This window comes from Thunnus albacares, chromosome 1, assembly GCF_914725855.1.
Source record: "Thunnus albacares chromosome 1, fThuAlb1.1, whole genome shotgun sequence".
Classification (NCBI taxonomy): Eukaryota; Metazoa; Chordata; class Actinopteri; order Scombriformes; family Scombridae; genus Thunnus; species Thunnus albacares.
In genome coordinates this window covers 28201250-28224657 of record NC_058106.1, presented here as the reverse complement: position 1 = coordinate 28224657, position 23408 = coordinate 28201250, and the positions used below count along the sequence as shown (strand labels likewise).

General features: G+C 38.1%; 1 protein-coding gene across 1 annotated transcript; it reads left to right on the top strand.

Moving 5' to 3' along the window:
* The first annotated feature begins 363 nt into the window (after positions 1–363).
* LOC122983218 lies at positions 364–23367 on the top strand. The gene is made up of 22 exons (XM_044353005.1): positions 364–545; positions 3444–3696; positions 3984–4170; positions 4440–4611; positions 4707–4766; positions 4859–4982; positions 5119–5258; positions 7504–7756; positions 8044–8230; positions 8500–8671; positions 8767–8829; positions 8922–9045; positions 9185–9324; positions 19813–20065; positions 20356–20542; positions 20812–20983; positions 21079–21141; positions 21234–21357; positions 21494–21633; positions 21800–21943; positions 22079–22231; positions 22324–23367. The coding sequence occupies exons 1-22, from the start codon at positions 488–490 to the stop codon at positions 22683–22685; spliced, it is 3531 nt and encodes a 1176-aa protein (XP_044208940.1). The 5' UTR covers positions 364–487; the 3' UTR covers positions 22686–23367.
* Positions 23368–23408: the final 41 nt, after the last annotated feature.

Below are 23408 nucleotides of genomic sequence, written 5' to 3'. Positions count from 1 at the left end.
GTTGTTGTTGTTGTTGTTGTTGTTGACATCCCCAATCCTAGCCTTATTATAACCCGCAGCTACATTATCTTGTTATGGCGCAAAGAGTCTTCAGATTCTCCTCCAGGAGCTTCCTTCAACCGAAATTATATTTAGGATTATAATTAAACTCTGTGTCTGCCTGCGCGAGTGTCTGCTAGTCAAAAGGGCTTACCATGTGCTAGTATCAGTCATTATTCATAATCAATGCTGTTCCACTTAGCACTGGCACGCTTCATCTCTCTATCTCCGTCATCTTTATTCCTTTGTGTACTTTCACTTCTGCATTATTCCGTGCCAACCTGCTCTGTGACTCACACAGATTACGAGGAGACGCTGTGGACGGAGACAGTGTTTCAGTATGAGTCAGCTCTCGGTGAACATGACTTAAGGCGCAGGCGAATTGGCGCTTAGTTCGCTTTGGAGCAGTGACTTTGTCCTGTGTTGACATTTGATTTGAGGTGTTGCCATGATGATTATGAAGATACACCTGACTCATCTGATTTCCCTCCTGGCGTTATTAACAGGTAAGAGAACATTACACAGTTGTGTAATTGTAAATGGCAATCAGGCAGGTTGAATAACAAGTGAATCTGTACTCTACATATTTAAAATGTAGCTATGAGGCGTTAAATATTCAGAAAAAAGTGGGGATAGTTATTAAGTGTTATCAAATTATTACCTTAATACACTAACAGTTTCTAGGCAGTGGTGGATAGTATCAAAGATTTACTCCAGTGCTGAACTTAATTTTGAGTTATAATTGAGTATTTCCATTTTAAGTTCAACTATATTTTATTTCAGAGGCAAAGGTTTACTCCCTCTTTATATTGACACCCCTACATTTATATGACAGATATAACTTTTGCTTTTGAGATCAATTTTTTACAGCAACGTTGATTTGCTTCTTCTTCTGCCCGTGGAGTCAACGAGTGGAATTACATCCATAGTGATAAGAACCAACATGGAGAATGAATTGAAAAAGTTTAGAGTTAAGCTCTATTCCTGTTTCCTCACATGTGAGAACTTTGTATGTACATTCAAGGCTGCATTTGTGGCGTTTACGGAGCATCGGTAAATTGTAGCGTCTACTGATCTGCATGAGAGGTGTTTAGGGGATGGGCACAGTTCTCTAACAGACACGTTTTGAATGGGCATTGCACTAGTCTATGAGTTATTAGCAAGTCCATCAAAGACGCATTTCCTCAAACTTCTCAGATGGTTTCATTTAAATAACCATTTGAGGTAAAAAATAAATAAATAAATAAATAAATTTAAAAAATCATATTTTACAAAAAAACAAAACAAAAAAAAAACAGTAAAATGCTTCCTGCACACTGATGTATCAACAGTTCAGTCTTGTAATAATAATATCTCATAGTGGCCATTATTCTGCAGAGTACTTTTGAAACATTTTCCCGTTAATACTTCTGTACTCAAGGCTCTATAATAAAACAACAGACATTAAAGCATTTTTAAGAACAGATTGCCATTGATTCTCCTTTAGTTCACTGATGGAAAAAGTATTGAGCTCTTTAACATCAGTAGACCACACCACAAAAATATCTCAAGTAAAAAGTCCTGCATTCAAAATTATACTTTCTGATTAATTAATTTGTAAGCAGCAATGGAGCTAACTGTAACAACTTAATTTACTGTTGGGTAGTTGAATATGTAATATGGCACCTTATTTTATAGACTGATCATATGTTTTGTTTGTAAAATCTTAATCTTCATAGAAATTTTAATGAAGTAGAAGTACAAAGTTGCGTAAAATAGAAATACTAGTAAATGGCCTCAAAATTGTTCTTATTAAGTACAGTGCTGGAATAATTGTAAGTCATATTTCACCACTTGTGACAATGGAGACTTTGTGCTCAATGCAAAAAGAGCATCAATATGATATGACAATACCAAGATAGTATAACATGTTAAATCTGTTACCAATGTTATTATAGAATATGAATCTCTAAATTTAAACTAGTATCACTCAATATCAACAATCATACATTGTGGAATATCCGCCTGATTATGAGACATGCTAAATAGCATGGAGAAAAACATCATCACTACTTCCACAATGAAATAGGGAAGTGTTCACAGTTTGTCACAATACTCACATCCCTCAAGATGTGACTAAAATGATATCATTAACACCATAAATGAGTTATCCATCTGAATATTAATAGCCTTCTCCCAAAAATTGACCTTCTGAGAGCCTGGGTTTCTCACTAAAGACCTAATGTTAAAACAATAGTATTTCTGATAACGAAATCCAAATTGAGTACTATGTTTTGTTTGGAACAGATAGGGGCAGTAGAGGGGGAGGGTTCATACATATGTAACATATAACATATATATAACATATGTCACTACTAGATTGAGGTCACAACTTGTAATTCCTCAAATTGACCCTGAGTATTTTGAGTATCTTTCTGTTTAGATAAACATTTGGTTATTGGAAATCTCCACGACCTCCATCTCCATCTGCACCCTCTGAATCCACTAAATGTATAGTGTCTACAATTGGCTCTCTTAATTGGCCGTCCAAATTGATTATTTTAGGTGATTTTAATGGAAATTGGTTTGATTGTTCCTCTTCAAATGATAAAAAATTTTGGTTTACTTCTTACCCCCATAACCGTCATCAGTGTGTTTCTTTTCATCACAATCAATCAGATTAATTAAGTGTTGAAAAAGGTGTACCTCAAGGATCTATTTTAGGACCTTTACTTTTCTCGGTGTGCAGCAAGATGTAGATGGGCATAATTTTAATATTATTACTAATTAAGTTATTTTTTCATTATTATTATTATTATTAATTTTATTACTATCATTTTTGTTTTGTTGTGATTTTTGTTATTCATGATGGTTTGGCAACATTTACTATGTATTTCTCTGCAGAAGCAACCCATAATTACTACTAGGACAAATTTGGCCCATAACACAACAGATGTAACTTTTGTTTTTATAGGCATTTTAAAAAAAGAAAAATGATCAAAATGTGTTTTATTGTATTCAGTAGGCCATTGCAGAGGATGTAATGAAGCCTTGTTTTGATCACAAAAAAATAAAAGTATGTGTCACACATCTAAACTTCAAAACGGGTCAAAATTGACCCGAACACAATAGGAGGGTTAAAGCGGTTTTTAGTACCATTCAGATCATCCTATTCACTTAGACACACTCAACAACTTTTTTTTTTATTGTGCATAGAAACTTTAAAGAAATTGGGAATTTACGCATCCATAATATAGGGAATTCTCAAATCGGTTGACAATTAAGTTGTCCATTAACAGATATTTGGAGAATGAGATTAACCAGCCAATGATATTTTTGATATTTGACTCTTTCTGTCCACAGACCCTTTAATGTTGTTGTTTTAAACACTAAATTGAACTAAAATGTGTTACTCTGATTCGCAGGTGTGTATCCCCTGAAACTCAAGGAGATCTATGTCAAGGCAGGTGAGATGGTGGCGCTACAGTGCCGTCAGTACAGAAGGTATAATCATAATGATGCCAAGCTGACCTGGACCAGTTATACCACCCAGAAGATGGATTTGACCAACATGTCATCAGCTGAGCAGAGACAGATGGATGTGTTGGTTCATGAGAGGAGCCTTGTTATTCTCAGAGCTTCTGTAAACCATCAGGGGAATTACTCATGCTCTCTGGGGTAAAGGAGCTGTTGTTTTATATTCTCTTTGACATTGTACAAGAGTGTAAATACGCAGCATCTTATGTATGTGCATTTGTAATCCTGTCTGCCAGTCATCCAGATATGCTCCTAAATCCAGACGTTATTGCAATTTGGTGCCACTCTCCCCAGTATAGTAGAAATGAACAGCTTTTGTTTGATGAAAAAATAATGTGGATTCTTAAAACTGTTTCTGTTTCTCGTGCATAGTCAGTGGTTGTGGTTCAAATGTAAAGTAAAACTCTTCTTCTTTTATGACATGACAGGAATGCCAGTAGCCAATGCTGGTTCAGGCTGACAGTATACACAACGCTGTCCAAAGAATACAAGGAGAGGATCCAGTATAGTAAGACCTGTTACACACAGGAATCCTGCCGTTTGGATTGCCCAGCTGTCAATGTCCCTGCTGAAAATACCCCGAGTATTACCAGCAACAACATTATATGGCACAAGGTATTTATACACTGTAGATTTTTGAGTATAAACAAGATCTGATTGTGTAATAGGAAACTGCAGAGGTGTGGTCAGGTGTTACTTTTTGTTTGGTCTTTTGACAACAATTTTTAACCCATTGGGTTTACAAAACTCCATTAAGTTTTATTTTTCTGCAAAGAATATCATAGTTTTTTAGGGATTTGGGTGTGATTTTTCAACACTTGAGGCTGAAACTGGTTTTCATTCACCTCATGTTTAAAAATTCAACTTAATTTTCCATCTTGTAGGAGGGTGAGTCATTGCCAGAAGACGGTTACTACTTTAATAAAGGGAGAGTTTACAGCTTCTCCAGTGTGGAAGAGAAAGACCAAGGTGTCTACACCTGCACCAGGTCCTACCTGTATCTTGATCAAATATACAACATGAGCTTTACAACGGTGCTGAAAGTCAAACCAAAGAGTAAGAAAACCACTTTTATTTAGATATGCTTATCTTTGTAGAAATTCATACTTTTAAAAAGAAAGATGTAAAGTGGTTTCTTTTTGTTTGCACAGATGATCAGAAACATGCAGTGATCAAATCACCTCATGAAAATCCTGCTCCTGTAGATTTGGGTGAGTTTCAGTCTTGTCGTTTTGACACAAACATATGCACACTTTACCTTTATAAATTACTGCTTTTGAAACTTGTAAACTGCTTTTTCTAGGGTCAATGGTGGTGATTCCCTGCATAGCTGATTTTTATTCAGAGTGGGATAATGTGTTCTGGTTCAGTGGGGACTCATCTGTGGAAACCAATAATAGCTCATCAGTATTCTACAATTTAACACGGTAAACTCTTTGCACAGTTATGACGAGGTTCGGAAGTGCAAATATTATACATGGCCACAAACAATCAGCACACACATAAAATAGCTTGTCTTTCTTAATTCTCCTCAATTTTTGCCTCTCTTTCTTTCCTTTACAGGGACAAAGAAAACCAAGAGATGACAGCAACTCTAGTCTTCAAAAAAGTGTCAGAGGAGGATCTATCAAAAAATTACACCTGTAAACTGCAATCTGCCTCCCAATCACCAAGTTATGTCACCATCACCCTAGCTCGAAAAAGTATGTAAGAGTTTTGGTTTTACTATTGTTTCCAGCAGTGTTATGTTCAATTTACTACCTTGAAGCTCAAACCAGTTCAACTATTTAGCTGCACTTTTTCAGCTAGTTCCACACGTTCAAGTGACATCAAAGTTCTTCTGTTACTTTAATAGAATTATAATTTTTAGTTACTTCTCCTTCATGTCTCTACAGCCCATCTTTCCCCCATCTCACTGGCTTTCGTCATTGTGGGCATTGTTGTGGCAATAGGTGTAACGTTAATCAAATCTTATTTGATAGCATAAATTTAACTCAACTTATTACTAAACCTATAAGAGTTGCTGAAACATCATCATCTCTGCTAGATTTCATATTTATTTCTCACCCAGATAGGATTATTAAGTCAGGGATTCTTTCTGATTGTTTTAGTGACCATTCTGTTATTTTCTGGGTTTGGAAGACTAAAATCCTCCAAGATACATGAGTAGGAGGCAGCTATTGGTATCTCTCAACAGGCATTATTTTGGTTTAATTCTTACCCCCATAACCGTCATCAGTGTGTTTCTTTTCATCACAATCAATCAGATTAATTAAGTGTTGAAAAGGGTGTACCTCAAGGATCTATTTTAGGACCTTTACTTTTCTCTGTTTTTATTAATGATTTTCCAAAAATTTGTTCTAATTGTTCTGTTCAGTTGCATGCAGATGACACAGTTATACACACCTGACTCTGGTATAACTAAAATTCAAAGCTCTCTGCAATCAGAATTTTCTTTTGTTCAAAAATGTTTTTTAAAATAACAATCTCATATTAAACAAGCAGAAGTCCTGTAGTATTTTATTTAGTACTAGTTAAAATCTTAATAATGCATCTGCTGAATTGGCTATTAATTTCACTGATGGGTCCCCACTTATTAAAGTTGAGAAATTTAAACACCCAGGACTTTGGATTTATTCTGAATTTTCTTTTAGGCTTCATGTTGATTTTATTAGAAATAAATAAATGCTAGTCTAAGTGACATATTATTCATCCATAACCATAATATATTTATTCTTAATTTGATATTTTATGTACCTCAGACCACATTTAACTTACAATGTACAAATTGTTTTTAGTTAAAAATAGGCACAATTAATCTATTCTATTGCTTATGATGAACAGAACGGGCAAATATATTATAAGATGATGAGAAGCTAATGATGAACAAAATCATTCCCAAAAGAATGATAAAATAATTCCCAAAATAACTTGTTTGTATTTTCTTATATGTTAAAATGAGCAATTATTGTTACATCTGTTGAAAAAAGGAGAAAAGTCAATTTAATTTCCAAAAACAACAGCGTCATCTCCAGCATGGTGTGTGTTTGTGTGTGTGTGTGTATGTGTGTGTGTGTGTGTATGTGTGTGTGTGTGTGTGTGTGTGTGTGTGTGTGAGAGAGTGTGTGTGTGTGTGTGTGTGTGTGTGTGAGTGTGTGTGTGTGTGTGTGTGTGTGTGTGTGTGTGTGTGTGCGTGTGAGAGAGAGAGTGTGTGTGTGTGTGTCTGTTGGTGTGTGTGTGTGCGTGTGTGTACGCTGTGCCAGGTGTGCAGCAAGATGTAGATGGGCATAATTTTAATATTATTACTAATTAAGTTATTTTTTCATTATTATTATTATTATTAATTTTATTACTATCATTTTTGTTTTGTTGTGATTTTTGTTATTCATGATGGTTTGGCAACATTTACTATGTATTTCACTGCAGAAGCAACCCATAAGTACTACTACGACAAATTTGGCCCATAACACAACAGATGTAACTTTTGTTTTTATAGGCATTTTAAAAAAAGAAAAATGATCAAAATGTGTTTTATTGTATTCAGTAGGCCATTGCAGAGGATGTAATGAAGCCTTGTTTTGATCACAAAAAAATAAAAGTATGTGTCACACATCTAAACTTCAAAACGGGTCAAAATTGACCCGAACACAATAGGAGGGTTAAAGCGGTTTTTAGTACCATTCAGATCATCCTATTCACTTAGACACACTCAACAACTTTTTTTTTTTATTGTGCATAGAAACTTCAAAGAAATTGGGAATTTACGCATCCATAATATAGGGAATTCTCAAATCGGTTGACAATTAAGTTGTCCATTAACAGATATTTGGAGAATGAGATTAACCAGCCAATGATATTTTTGATATTTGACTCTTTCTGTCCACAGACCCTTTAATGTTGTTGTTTTAAACACTAAATTGAACTAAAATGTGTTACTCTGATTCGCAGGTGTGTATCCCCTGAAACTCAAGGAGATCTATGTCAAGGCAGGTGAGATGGTGGCGCTACAGTGCCGTCAGTACAGAAGGTATAATCATAATGATGCCAAGCTGACCTGGACCAGTTATACCACCCAGAAGATGGATTTGACCAACATGTCATCAGCTGAGCAGAGACAGATGGATGTGTTGGTTCATGAGAGGAGCCTTGTTATTCTCAGAGCTTCTGTAAACCATCAGGGGAATTACTCATGCTCTCTGGGGTAAAGGAGCTGTTGTTTTATATTCTCTTTGACATTGTACAAGAGTGTAAATACGCGGCATCTTATGTATGTGCATTTGTAATCCTGTCTGCCAGTCATCCAGATATGCTCCTAAATCCAGACGTTATTGCAATTTGGTGCCACTCTCCCCAGTATAGTAGAAATGAACAGCTTTTGTTTGATGAAAAAATAATGTGGATTCTTAAAACTGTTTCTGTTTCTCGTGCATAGTCAGTGGTTGTGGTTCAAATGTAAAGTAAAACTCTTCTTCTTTTATGACATGACAGGAATGCCAGTAGCCAATGCTGGTTCAGGCTGACAGTATACACAACGCTGTCCAAAGAGTACAAGGAGAGGATCCAGTATAGTAAGACCTGTTACACACAGGAATCCTGCCGTTTGGATTGCCCAGCTGTCAATGTCCCTGCTGAAAATACCCCGAGTATTACCAGCAACAACATTATATGGCACAAGGTATTTATACACTGTAGATTTTTGAGTATAAACAAGATCTGATTGTGTAATAGGAAACCGCAGAGGTGTGGTCAGGTGTTACTTCTTGTTTGGTCTTTTGACAACATTTTTTAACCCATTGGGTTTACAAAACTCCATTAAGTTTTATTTTTCTGCAAAGAATATCATAGTTTTTTAGGGATTTGGGTGTGATTTTTCAACACTTGAGGCTGAAACTGGTTTTCATTCACCTCATGTTTAAAAATTCAACTTAATTTTCCATCTTGTAGGAGGGTGAGTCATTGCCAGAAGACGGTTACTACTTTAATAAAGGGAGAGTTTACAGCTTCTCCAGCGTGGAAGAGAAAGACCAAGGTGTCTACACCTGCACCAGGTCCTACCTGTATCTTGATCAAATATACAACATGAGCTTTACAACGGTGCTGAAAGTCAAACCAAAGAGTAAGAAAACCACTTTTATTTAGATATGCTTATCTTTGTAGAAATTCATACTTTTAAAAAAAAATATGTAAAGTGTTTTCTTTCTGTTTGAATAGATGATCAGAAACATGCAGTGATCAAATCACCTCATGAAAATGATGTATGTCTTGTAGATTTGGGTGAGTTTCAGTCTTGTCATTTGGACACAAACATATGCACACATAACCTTTATAAATTACTGCTTTTGAAACTTGTAAACTGCTTTTTCTAGGGTCAATGGTGGTGATTCCCTGCATAGCTGATTTTTATTCAGAGTGGGATAATGTGTTCTGGTTCAGTGGGAACTCATTTGTGGAAACCAATAATAGCTCATCAGTATTCTACAATTTCACATGGTAAACTCTTTGCACAGCTGTTATGATGAGGTTTGGAAGTGCAAATGTTATACATATCCACAAACTATCAACACATACATAGAATAGCTTGTCTTTCTTAATCATCCTCAATTTTTGCCTCTTTTTCTTTCCTTTACAGGGACAAAGAAAACCAAGAGATGACAGCAACTCTAGTCTTCAAAAAAGTGTCAGAGGAGGATCTATCAAAAAATTACACCTGTAAACTGCAATCTGCCTCCCAATCACCAAGTTATGTCACCATCACCCTAGCTCGAAAAAGTATGTAAGAGTTTTGGTTTTACTATTGTTTCCAGCAGTGTTATGTTCAATTTACTACCTTGAAGCTCAAACCAGTTCAACTATTTAGTTGCACTTTTTCAGCTAGTTCCACACGTTCAAGTGACATCAAAGTTCTTCTGTTACTTTAATAGAATTGTAATTTTTAGTTACTTCTCCTTCATGTCTCTACAGCCCATCTTTCCCCCATCTCACTGGCTTTCGTCATTGTGGGCATTGTTGTGGCAATAGGTGTAACGTTAGTAGTTGTTTGTGTGAAGTTGAAAAGTGACAAAGCTCCTTTCCTGAGAGACACTCTTGGTTGCTATCGTTGCACCTGGAAGGGCTGAAGCACCACACCGCCCTCCTCCTCCTCCTTGAAGTAACTGGGTTCCTAAGGGCTCAGTGTTGGGACCATTGTTGTTTATTTTGTAGATAAACAATATATGTGAAGTGTCCAAAATATTGAAAACTATTCTATTTACAGATGATACAAATTTACTTTGTTGTGGGGACAATTTGGAACCACTTTTAGATACAGTGGAAAAGGAATTGAAAAAGCTGAAGAGTTGGTTTGATGCAAATAAACTAACACTGAATTTAAGTAAAACAAAATGTATAATCTTTGGTAATCATTCAAATAACTCAAATAAGAAACTCATGATAAATGATGTAGAAATCATGTCTGAAATTAAATTTTTTGAGTGATAATAGACAATAAATGATGTTGGAAGCCAAATCAATTTCAATACTATATAAAGCCAAAGATCTTCTGAATCAAGCTTCATTATACACCTTGTACTGCTCCTTTATACTCCCATATATTAAATGTTCCCCCTCTGTAGACACTTTGAAGGCTAAACTTAAAACCCACATGTTTTCTCAGGCTTTGGAGTGTCCTTAAAGCTTTATGTTTCACTATTACTTATTTATTTATTTGTGAATGCTTATGGGATAGTATTGTCATGTTATCTCTACTCCTTTTTTGTTTTTACAATGTTATGTTATTTTATTTTATTTTTGTTTTTTTTATTGTACAGCACTTTGGTCAATTATGGTTATTTTTAAATGTGCTTTATAAATAAACCTGATTTGATTTGATATATACTTACTGTGTGGAAGTGTGGGGAAATATAAAACAAACATTAATCCAATCTTCATCCTTCAAAAAAGAGCCATAAGAATTGTAAACAAAACTGTAAATTGTAAACAAAGCCACTTTTTATTAAATTAAAAGCACTTAAATTTAAAGATCTGGTTGACTTCAAAACTGTCCAACTCATGTGCAGAGTAAAAAATCAACAACTGCCTAACAGTATCCAAGGGTTTTATCTCATACAGGCTCTGCCCTCTATTGGACTCCCAGACATCTGGAAGTGTGTGGAGGCGTCATAGCAGCAGCCCTTTTAAGACAAAAGCCCCAGTCGCAGGTTTTGGCAGGATTTCTCAGGGTGAAGGGCGGCACGGAGGCTACTTTCCCCGGCATTCCCCCCTCGACGCAGCCCTCGCCGCCCACCTGATTCAACAGGCGGCTGGCTGGTTAGCAAGCATGAAGCTGCTTCTACCAGTACTGTGTGACAGGGAGCTGCTGGAATATTTTAACAAGATTTTCCAGCAGAGCATGCAGCTGGCTGCAAGTTTGGGTGTGGTGGGCACTTTGCTGGCATCTTCACAGAAGACTAGGAGACATGCTCAACTCTGGCCATTCTGTCAGACAGCCTGCAGCAGGCTATTCTCTGACTGTAGCAGGGAGCAGTGGTGACAGCTTTGACTGTCATGCAGGTGTTGGGGCTCATGGCGGCGGGCCTTACAGTGGATCCACTGGGGCTCCTGCACATGCACCGCCTGCAAAGGTGGTTCACCAGCCTGTGCTTGTATCCCAAGAGGCACAAGCACTGCATGGTGAACGTTCCCCCATCAGTGCAGGAGGACCTGGATTATTGGGAGTCCCCACAGCATTTGTTGACAGGGACACTGCTGGGCATACCTGACGGGGTGGGGGAGCACCTGCCTGGGGAGTGTGATAGGTGATGTGTGGCCTTCAAGGGAAAACTGACACACCAATCTCCTCAAACTTCAAACGGTGCTCTTCGTTCTCCAACACTTCCTGACTCTGGTTTAGGGGAGACACGTGTTGGTATGGGCCTCAGAACAACTCCTGTCTCTGAGTGCCCTCCATATTCTGGGTCCCACTACACCCCGAGGTGGTGCAGCAGATTTGGAACTGGTTCAGGAGAGCAGAAGTGGACCTGTTGGCCAGTTGAAACAAAACCCACTGCCCGCTGTGGTTCTCCCTGACATCACCCTAGGGGTTGGAAATATTTGCACACGCACCAATGGCTGAGGAGGCTGCTTTCCTTTCCTCCACTTCATCTCATTCCCCCTCTGCTGGAGAGAGTAAGACAACAGAGACAGTTGGTCATACTGATAGCCCCAGACCACCGCTCAGCCCTGTGGTATGCAGAGATGATCCAGATGTTGGTCCATCCCCCAAGTGTGAGGGGCTTTGTCCAGGAGGCGGGCTCGATAGGCGTGCTGCCCACGCTGGGCCAACCTCTCCAGCCTTGGGGGACAGGCTAATGTGGGCTGGACTTTCTAGACAGGTAGTGCAGACCATCCAAGCAGTGAGAGCAGGATACACCATTGCTTGCTACAAAGCAAAGTGGTTGGGATTCTAACGCTGGTGCGAGGGAAGTAGATTAGACCCCTTGACATGTGCAGTGGGATTATCAGGTGGATATGGGGCTGTTTCACGCCACTGTTAAGTGTGTGCAGTAGCTGTTCCCTCCTGTCATGAAGGCTTTGGCGACAGATTTGTCTTTGCCCTCTCCCTCGTGAAACATTTCTGGTCGTTTTAACCCTGTCGTTTAACTAGATACGGATTTCCAATCATTGGACGCAAATTTTACGCTGTTTTAAGGACCTGTTTTCTGCTGCTAATTCAGCTATAATGGCTCGGGAGATGCCTCCTCGGGCTGAGCTTCCTCGCTCCTGCCCACTTGCACAGACTCTCCCACCTGAACAGCTGTCATCGCAGACGGAGTGCCCGCTGCCCAGTCCAGGTAGCTTTCACACTTCACCTCCTCGTCCTCTCATTCCTCCCACCACATTAATCATCGGTGACTCCATAACCAGGGACATCCGTTTCATCAATGCTATTACTCGCTGTTTCCCTGGTGCCACAGTACCCGTGATTATGGATAAAATCCTCTGCTTGCTGCCCTCACTCCCAGCCTCCATTACCAAGGAAAGTCTTAGCCTGAACACCTGGCTCAACTCTGCATGTAGCGCTCAAAACTTGTTTTTTATTGACAATTTTAACCTGTTCTGGGATCGTGCATCGCTCTTCAAAGGAGACAGGATTGGTCCCAACAGGCAGGGTACCCAAACAAAGTGGCTCCTTACATATTGCAACCTGTTCCATCCATAAATTCAACTCCCTGATTAAATGACACCATTCGTTGTCTCCGGCGCAGATGTCGGAGGGCAGAGCGACTGTGGAAATCCACTAAGCTCAATGTTCACCATCTCCACTTTAAAGATCTATTAACCGAGATAAACAGCTTGATTAAAGATGCAAGGGCTTCTTATTTTTCCAACCTTATCTCCACCAGTAAGCACAACCCAAAAGTCCTATTTGATACAATTAACAACATTGTCACTCCAGCACCTAAGGATGTGCCTGTCTGGTCAAACAAGGACTGCAGCAACTTTCTTTCCTTCTTTGTTGATAAAATTAGAGATGTCTAAAGGCGCTGTCATTCAAGACAGCTCTGCTGCTTGCACTGACCTCAGCTACAACAGTGAGTGAATTGTGTGCCCTGTCATTTTACCTCAGTTGTTTGCTTCTTTGTGTTGACCACAGCAATTTTAGTGGTTTATTACATATAGAGTCCAATAGAGGGCTCCACCTGTGCTTATAAAAGAAGGGTTACAATCTCGTAATCTTCTTTGTTTCAAATGAGAGAAAGTAAACATGACCTGAGAGGAACTTGTGTGTTCAAAAGCATTTAGTAAGGACAAATGCAAAATATCATTGTATCACAATCAAAGGAGTTAATGTATGGAACAACTGTAGTGAAGAAATGAAAACATGTGGACTCTTACTGATATTGAGATATTAAATGGATATGAGATGGATTTGTAATTTTTTTGTTTGTTTCCAAACAGATTGTTTTGTTCTTGTTTTGTTTGAATGTTTTGTCTTTGTTTGATTTGACTGAGAAGGGTAACATGTTCACTGGTGACGGATAGTTGAGTTTTCATATTAATCATAAAAGTTTGGAAGGCCTTATTTAAATTGTTTACTGGGATTATTTAAATTGTTTACTTGAATTTGGATAAATATGTTTGCTGATGATTTTTGTTTGTTTTGTTTTATTGCTTATATATTTTTCATTTTGTTGCTTCTTTTATTTTATTTTTTCTTTTAAAATGTTAGAAGTAAAAAATACATAAAAAGCTACATCATTACCTCCTATAGCTTCTACCTCAGACAACTACCCATGATAAAAGCTGTTAAATGTATGTGTGTGTGTGTGTGTGTGTGTGTGTGTGTGTGTGTGTGTGTGTGTGCGTGCGTGCGTGCGTGCGTGCGTGCGTGCGTGTGTGTGTGTGTGTGTGTGTGTTTGAGCTGACATTTCAGAAAGAAATACTGTACTTTTTACACCACTACATTTATTTTTACAGCTGTAGTTACAAGTGAAGATTTGACACAATTGATAATATAACAGGCATTTAAAATACAGCATAGTTGTTAAAGATGAAACCAGTGGTTTCCAACCATTTTGGCTTTTGGTGTCTTACAAAAAGCAGTGTATAGTCAGGGTCACATTTCAGATGTCTATGAGTTGATAACAGCTCCACCAAGTAGTGATTTTTCCCTCTAAACTTCTTACATGGTTTAATTTCAATAAATGTTCAAATGATCCAATATTTCACCAAAGATGAGAGAAACAGTCTGAAAACTGAAAATGAAAATTAATCATCTTGCAACCCTTCAGATTTATCTGGTGACCCTTTGGAGGGGCCCGACCCCTAGGTTGGGAACAGTTTTGAGGGACGAAATGAGTACCTCTAATACTTGAAGTACAGTTTACTGCTAATACTTATGTACTTTTACTTAAGTAGGATTTTTCATGCCAGACTTTTACTTGTAATGGAGTATTTTTACATTGCTGTATTGATACTTTAACTTTTACCAACAGATTCAGTCACAACTTCAACCTGAGATACATGCTCAAAACAGTCTAGTCTAGTCAAACTATTGGACTAAATGCAGATAAGAGAAAGTTGAGCATCAGTCTCCGTACTCACTTGATTCAAGCTATTAATACCACACCAGACTAGGCAGAGTAGTTTGTCCTGCTGTGGTGAGCAATAGGCAGGAAAAAGTTAATGCAGGGAGGGTAGCTGTAGGTGGGCCAACCTGTAGATCGACCCATTCACAAGGCTTTGTGTCATTCTGGGTAATGCAGTAAACTAGTATTTATAAAAGAAGAACATGGCACATGTGACACTTACTTGCACATTTAATCAGTACATACAGTACTGCAGTTATGGAGTTTGAGTATCAGAATGTAAAGGAAATTTCCATAGGTTTTTTTTATACATAAAGGTCATGTCATGTAGCTTTGGAGAAGCTTAGTCAAGTCTCTGAAAGTAACTGTAGTAAAGTAACTGAAGTCATCAGGGGTTATTAATCTATAATTTATCTATATATAGTATTATCTATAACAGAAAGCCTGTGACTCAACAGTTAAAGAGTTGAAAATACATCTGCATTTAACAGATAGGGACTGTCCAATAACAAGATCAGTTAGTTTATGGTGTTGGGACTACATGTGGACCACAGTTTACCACATGTTTCAAGACTCCAAGAAACCTGAGTCCTGGGGGTTCGCACCCAAAGTGTGAAGCTCCACCCATGGATCCAGGTTATCAAAACTAGAGATTCTGTTGTGTCGAATTGTTGCAGAAAAATGTATCAGAGCAAAAAAAAACTCTCTCTTAATAAAAAGGGAGTCAGAGGTCCAAGCAGCAAAGTGTTCTTTAATGCCGGCAAAAAAGGGGAACGAGTAGCACTTTTTACAAAGTGTTTTTATGTCCTTGGGTCAGCTTAGGCCACACCTTATCATCCAGCCTCCCTAATTTTTGACCAATTATTATGTTACTTTTTTCCTCGTCACTCGTTGCTGGCAAAAACTCTTCAGACCATGTTTTGAGCTGTTTGTGGGCATATCCCGGCCCACATAATTCTTCCTGATTGTGTCCAATTTTTTATATATAAGTATTGGGAATCACTTTATACCATTATTGTCCAGTTGTCTTCTGGCCTCTTATTTTATTCTAGTTATTCTTAGTCATTTTACACCCTTATTTCTTGATCTCTTCCAGAGGGTATTTTTTCTAAAAGGTGAAGACTTTAATGCAGACCCAAGCAACATGACATGTAATACAAACACACTCAAATTTCTCCAGTATATGATTGTGATTCTTCTATCGTGCCTCTATACGTACAGTGTGGTTAAATATGGTTCATGAGGTTATAGCTACACCAATACAAATTGTATCCCACTAGCCCTTATTGCTTATAAACTTGTAAAATCAATCTGCATAGCTTAATATTGTCTTTAAGCACACCAATGACTTCTAATGAAACTACACCACAATTCCTCTCTTATTTTTCTCTTTTCTCCACGAGCTGCAGCAGGAGCAGCTCCTTGCCCTCTTTCTCCTTCAGCTGCAGGTGCAGCTGCTTGGTCTTTCACACCTCCAGCAGCTGCTGGAGCAGCTCTCTGCTCTCTTGTGTGGCCTGCTCACAGCAGACACACACTTTTTTCTTTACGGCAGAAGACACAAGAGCCTGCCTAAGACTCAGAAACTAAGTTTCCTTGTGCCAGCAGCTAACACACAAGTCTGCCGGCCAGTTTAACAAGTACAGGAGCCGAGAAATGGAGTTAGCCTGCCGCTAACTCTACACCAAGGAGTGACCTGGGCCCTCTGCACGACTGGAGTGCTGTCTCCCCAGCAACGCCTGCATCTTTCAGCTTCAGAGCCAAAGCCTTCTCAGCCTGACTCACCCACGGATTCACCGGCTACAAAGCAGGACACCACAAAGCATCTCTTCCTTCATGGACTGGTAACAACTGGGCATAGCCTAGCAACACAGAGAAGCATAGTACGGCTAAGCAAGAATGTTTAACTCAAACAATGTACTGTACGTGTATTGATTTGGTTAAGGTTATACATTGAACTGTTGTTGTGATGTCCTTGTTGCTTATAGTCAGGTTACTGCATAGCCACACCGTTAGGTTAATGTTAGCATGCTTAACACATGTTACATCCAGTAACTAGGCCTTGCATGCAACTAACCTCATCTTAACCTGGCACCTTTAGCATACACCATTTGGCCTTGAATAGAGAACCACACAGTTAAGAGGTTAAAACCTAGTTTGGCGAACTTTAGTTCAGGCAGCACATGTGGTTCAAGACACCACATGGTCTGGCCTTTTATCTCTGCAGTTCCCTTTATCAGCCAAATTTTCGGCATGCCATGTGCTCAGTCACCAGGTGACTGCAGCCATCTTGCTATTGTCTTCCCTACACACACACACACACACACACACACACACACACACACACACACACACACACACACTTGTATATAGGTACACTTAGCTAGATTAGTATTGTGTGTTGCTTTTACCCTTTTGTTAAATAAATGCTTTTGGACATACCTGTTGTCTGTTTTAATGTTGCACAAGAATGAGTTTTGCCAACCTCTACTCTGTAAAGAACTCCAAATCCTTCAACCTGAACCAGCTATTGATATGGTGATTTTGTTTATAGTTATTAAATTAATTATTAATCAAAGTCCCAAATTCATAGATTAGTACACTTTGAGACTGAATTGGCTATCTTTTTCCCTGAGTCCAGGGTGGTGCCCCGTTATTAATTCTTATTAATAATTTTATTGATTTTAATAATGAACAATTATCTTTGATAATCATTCATTATTGCTGATAGCCAAACTTGTAGCCACGGCCCAACAATGGGAAATATAGGACCCAGTGTTTTTGGAGTTTGAGCCACTTTAGGGAGTGAAGGTCAGGATATTTCAGCCTCTATCTCTCTTGTGATTCCCTCAACTTTAAATTAACTTTAATAAAAATTTAATACTATATCGCTGTACAACTCTACAAAGTTGAAATGAAGCAATGTCTACTTGGGGGTGGGGAGGCCAATCATTTTGGTGAGTTTGTTCCTATTTGAGGCAGTTCACATAACCTCCTCCTCCTCTGATTTTATTCATTTTTACCTTTTATCTTCTTTATAAGTATGCCTGTTTACCCTTGTTGTGCTCATCTTCAACCAGAGGCCTGGCCTGCTTTAAACCCAGATATTGGCAGTGGTGAAAAGTAACTACGTACATTTACTCAAGCACTGTTTACAATTTATAGGTACTTGTACGTATTCCCATTCTCTGCAATTTTAAACCTCCACCCCACTATATTTCAGAGGGAAATATTGTACTTTTTACTTCACTAGCCTTAGTTACTAGTCGCATTTCAGATTAAAAATTTATAAATTCCCGACTTTTTTGGCTTGCAACCTCTTACAAAAAAGCAGAGTCTAGTTGGGGCGCCTTGTTACATTTCAGATGTCTATGAGTTCCACCAAATAGTGATTTTCAGCCTAAAGTCCTCATGGTTTCATTCAAATAACCGTCAAAGGAAACAATGCAAAAATGCTGTCTAAAGTCTAAAAACTGGACCCCCGATCACAATAAACACATCTGACAATTTCATAGGGTGAAGGGCACGCAACGATTTTGGTGGTGCGTCTAAATAATGCATCTTTCACGGCTGATGACTCGAAACAACAACAAAGGAAATTTTAGTGAGTTCTATTTTCATTTTTATAGTTTTCACCATGGAGGGAAAAGATGAAAATGCGAAGAAAATGAATAACAAGCATTGGGGGCGCTAGTAGCTTAAGGCTTAATGATGATGATTGATGATTAATATTTAGATTTTCCCAAACGGTATTATAGCCTAATACTACTACTACTACTACTACTAATAATAATAATAATAATAATGATAATAACAGTAATAATAATAGTAGTAATAATAATAGTAATAATAGTAATAATAATAATAACAATGTTTGTTGACTCAAAGAGAGTAAGATATATTTCCTTGGTGGGAAATTCAGGAGGCGTTTCCGTTGCATTGACAACGTGACGCTCATCATAAGTCATAAGTTTCACTTCCCATCCTCACGCCACTCTCTTCTTTGACAAGCACTTTGTCAGAGCGCGTCCTTTACAGAGGGTCTCCTGGGTCTTTGCGGTGCTGCAGGCTGTCATGACGCTGAAAGTACATCTGGTCCTCCTGCTTTTCCTCCTTGCATCACTAACAGGTAAAGTGATGCTCTATGTGCGGTGCGAAAAGGGTAGGAATTCTACGTTGATTGAATTTTGTCATAAAATCGGACTTCTCTAAATATTCACAAAAAAAAAAGCGGAAAGGGAAAGAAAAAAAAGAACAAAACAACAAAGAAATGGAAATTCAAAACATAAAAAATTGAAAACAAACCATCACATGTAGCCTAATACAGCATTATGCGTAAAATGAAGCATAAAACAGGACAAAAACACTGAAAGTTACCTGCTAATTTCCGTAGTGGTCTTTCAAATAATAACAGCAAGGACCGCTGTGCCTATGCTACAGCGTGAAAAGCAGCTGTAATTGTCATAAATATTACACATGATGCAAACACTACATTATGTGTACATTATTTATATAGACATTCTTATGTTGTGCGCTGACGTTGTGGATGTTCTTTTGATCTTTCTTGTGGCTTGCTGCTGTAACGCCGAAATTTGCCTTCGTGTGATCATCAAAGTTTCATCTTATCTTATCTTATCTTATCTTATCTATGCTTAAGTGTGAAATGTCTTGTTACATTTCTGCTCTTTTCATCTCCTTTAATGTAGTGCTGACTTAAATTTAAAAAGAAACTCACTTTGCTGTCATGAGAGTCGCATATCGTATGGCTTGGACTGATGCTGCCATTTATGCCCAGAGAATTACTATACACCTATATATTATAGCGCTACCCATCAATACTATCATTATTATTCATATTCAATACAATCATTATTATCATACTGTGTACAGCTTATGTTTGCTTTTTACATATATTTTTTAATTTTCCTATATTGTTTTGCTTGTTGACTGTACTACTCGTGCCTCTGTAAATTGTCGTTCGGGGACAAATAAAGTGTTTTAAATTGAACCGAATTGATGAATGAGCAGCAGAAGGTGAAAATGGTAAAACATTAAGTGTCTTCTGTATCAATAATTGAAGGAATTCTTTTACTGGTTGACGGCAGTAGGTTATCCATGAACGGACATTAGGGTTACAAAATTAAACAGCCACATTATGCACTAAATGAACTAAATGTGTTACGCTCATTCGCAGGTGTGTATCCCCTGAAACTCAAGGAGATCTATGTCAAGGCAGGTGAGATGGTGGCGCTACAGTGCCGTCAGAACAGAAGGTATAATCATAATGATGCCAAGCTGACCTGGACCAGTTATACCACCCAGAAGATGGATTTGACCAACATGTCATCAGCTGAGCAGAGACAGATGGATGTGTTGGTTCATGAGAGGAGCCTTGTTATTCTCAGAGCTTCTGTAAACCATCAGGGGAATTACTCATGCTCTCTGGGGTAAAGGAGCTGTTGTTTTATATTCTCTTTGACATTGTACAATAGTGTAAATACGCGGCATCTTATGTATGTGCATTTGTAATCCTGTCTGCCAGTCATCCAGATATGCTCCTAAATCCAGACGTTATTGCAATTTGGTGCCACTCTCCCCAGTATAGTAGAAATGAACAGCTTTTGTTTGATGAAAAAATAATGTGGATTCTTAAAACTGTTTCTGTTTCTCGTGCATAGTCAGTGGTTGTGGTTCAAATGTAAAGTAAAACTCTTCTTCTTCTTTTATGACATGACAGGAATGCCAGTAGCCAATGCTGGTTCGGGCTGACAGTATACACAACGCTGTCCAAAGAATACAAGGAGAGGATCCAGTATAGTAAGACCTGTTACACACAGGAATCCTGCCGTTTGGATTGCCCAGCTGTCAATGTCCCTGCTGAAAATACCCCGAATATTACCAGCAACAACATTATATGGCACAAGGTACTTATACACTGTAGATTTTTGAGTATAAACAAGATCTGATTGTGTAATAGGAAACCGCAGAGGTGTGGTCAGGTGTTACTTTTTGTTTGGTCTTTTGACAACAATTTTTAACCCATTGGGTTTACAAAACTCCATTAAGTTTTATTTTTCTGCAAAGAATATCATAGTTTTTTAGGGATTTGGGTGTGATTTTTCAACACTTGAGGCTGAAACTGGTTTTCATTCACCTCATGTTTAAAAATTCAACTTAATTTTCCATCTTGTAGGAGGGTGAGTCATTGCCAGAAGACGGTTACTACTTTAATGAAGGGAGAGTTTACAGCTTCTCCAGCGTGGAAGAGAAAGACCAAGGTGTCTACACCTGCACCAGGTCCTACCTGTATCTTGATCAAATATACAACATGAGCTTTACAACGGTGCTGACAGTCGAACCAAAGAGTAAGAAAACCACTTATATTTAGATATGCTTATCTTTGTAGAAATTCATATTTTTAAAAAGAAAGATGTAAAGTGGTTTCCTTTTGTTTGCACAGATGATCAGAAACATGCAGTGATCAAATCACCTCATGAAAATGATGTATGTCTTGTAGATTTGGGTGAGTTTCAGTCTTGTCGTTTTGACACAAACATATGCACACTTTACCTTTATAAATTACTGCTTTTGAAACTTGTAAACTGCTTTTTCTAGGGTCAATGGTGGTGATTCCCTGCATAGCTGATTTTTATTCAGAGCAGGATAATGTGTTCTGGTTCAGTGGGGACTCATTTGTGGAAACCAATAATAGCTCATCAGTATTCTACAATTTAACACGGTAAACTCTTTGCACAGTTATGACGAGGTTTGGAAGTTCAAATGTTATACATATCCACAAACTATCAACACATACATAGAATAGCTTGTCTTTCTTAATTCTCCTCAATTTTTGCCTCTTTTTCTTTCCTTTACAGGGACAAAGAAAACCAAGAGATGACAGCAACTCTAGTCTTCAAAAAAGTGTCAGAGGAGGATCTATCAAAAAATTACACCTGTAAACTGCAATCTGCCTCCCAATCACCAAGTTATGTCACCATCTTTTTGACCAAAAAAAGTATGTAAAATGAATGGATGGACTTTTTTAGTTGGGCTGCAACTAACAATTGTTTTCATTATCAATTAATATAAAAAAAAAAAAAAATTCTGTCAATGGACTAATCCATTAATTTGATTTGAATCGATCAATCATCCATCTGACTGTCTTCTTTCTGTCCCCACAGCACGCCCTTCCTACGTTCCCTTGACTGTCAGTATTGTGGGCATTGTGGTAGTGATGGTTGTAACAGTAGTAATATATGTGGAATTTAAAATTGAAATCACTCTTTTCCTGCGAGAAACTCTTGGCTGCCATAGCATCACATCAGGTGGGAGAATGTGTGTCATCTTAACTAACAACTCATGTTTAAGAGATACATGTCTGTGCTTGTTTTTGAACAGCCAACCATGTCGTGTCTACCCGTATAAGTATCCAGTACTGTTGTTTGTTGTTGTTTTCTTAGATGGAAAGAGCTATGATGCCTTTCTGATGTGTTATAAGAGCAACACAGATGCAGGACTAGATGCACATGACAGAAAATGGCTGGAGAATGTTTTGGAAGAGAAGTTTGGCTACAGCCTCTGTCTCTTCGATCGTGACGTCTTACCAGGGAAAGGTACAGTAATTACTTCTAAGACATACTTTGAAGGTCATCTACCTACAAATCTTATTGAAGTAATGTATAATCTGAACACTGGTCTGTTGCAGCTGTAGCAGATGCAGTGTTAGACTGCATAGAACAGAGCCGGACGGTGGTTTTGGTCCCCACTTCTCCAGATCTTGGTCCAGACTCTGGCCTGCTGAGTGCCATCCATGAAGCTCTTGTGGAGCGGCAGTCACGTTTGGTTTTCATCAAAACTGAGGCAAAAGAAGTATCAAGATCAGGATCATTACCAGAAGTCTTACAACATCTTGGCAAGGCTGGACACTGTGTCACCTGGAAGGGCACAAGCTCCATGACACCCTCCTCCTCCTTCTGGAAGCAACTACGTTACTACCTTCCTGCCACACAGCATGCACCAAAACTACAGCTTTTACCTCAGACAATCCAGGATGTTAACTCACGGTGAAATGTTTAGCCATGTCAGAGTTAACACATCTTATCAGTGTTTTCAGTATATGACTTGATAAACATATATTGCAACAACATACTGTATAAGAAAAATAGATTTTAGTGTCATACTGAAAGACGGTCATCAACCGCTTTTATTCTGTATTTATTATAGAAAATGAATATTGAACTTAAATCATTTTTAACGTTTATCTTCAGTGTCTTCATTTTCATATTTAATATCTTGTATTCTTGTAAATTTATTGAGGTCAAAAAACTCCTTTAGTATGACGGCTAACACAGCTGTAAAGACATGTAATTTAAAATGAATTAATATAATGTAAAAATGTAAAATTACTTCTGCTTGTTACATAATTGTTGTCACATGAGCCTATACACTGTTAATACTGACATAGAATTGTCCAACTGTATAGTATTTTCAACACACAAGAGGTGCTGTTGTTCACTTAAGTTGTTTTATATTTCACTGGATTACTGTGTTATACATGTCCTGTCGGACCACTGTGTGTATGTACTGTAGGTCCTCTTGTGTGAAACATTCTTTACCCAAATTTGTTTTTGAATGTCCTCATCATTTCCTCCATTAACTGTAAAATGTGATACTGTGTGCCAATCTGGCAAAATACCTTGGAACTGTACTTCAAAATGAACTGTATTTAAATGATCTACACCTGCAGTAATCTATTTGTATAGTATCATTGAGTCATGTGTACGTGAAATG

Coding starts and splice junctions, on each gene's coding strand:
- LOC122983218 (XM_044353005.1), top strand. CDS start 488: ATGATGATTATGAAGATACACCTGACTCATCTGATTTCCCTCCTGGCG. Junction 8,672..8,766: donor GCTGAAAGTCAAACCAAAGA/GTAAGAAAACCA, acceptor CTGTTTGAATAG/ATGATCAGAAACATGCAGTG. Junction 9,325..19,812: donor CATCACCCTAGCTCGAAAAA/GTATGTAAGAGT, acceptor GCTCATTCGCAG/GTGTGTATCCCCTGAAACTC.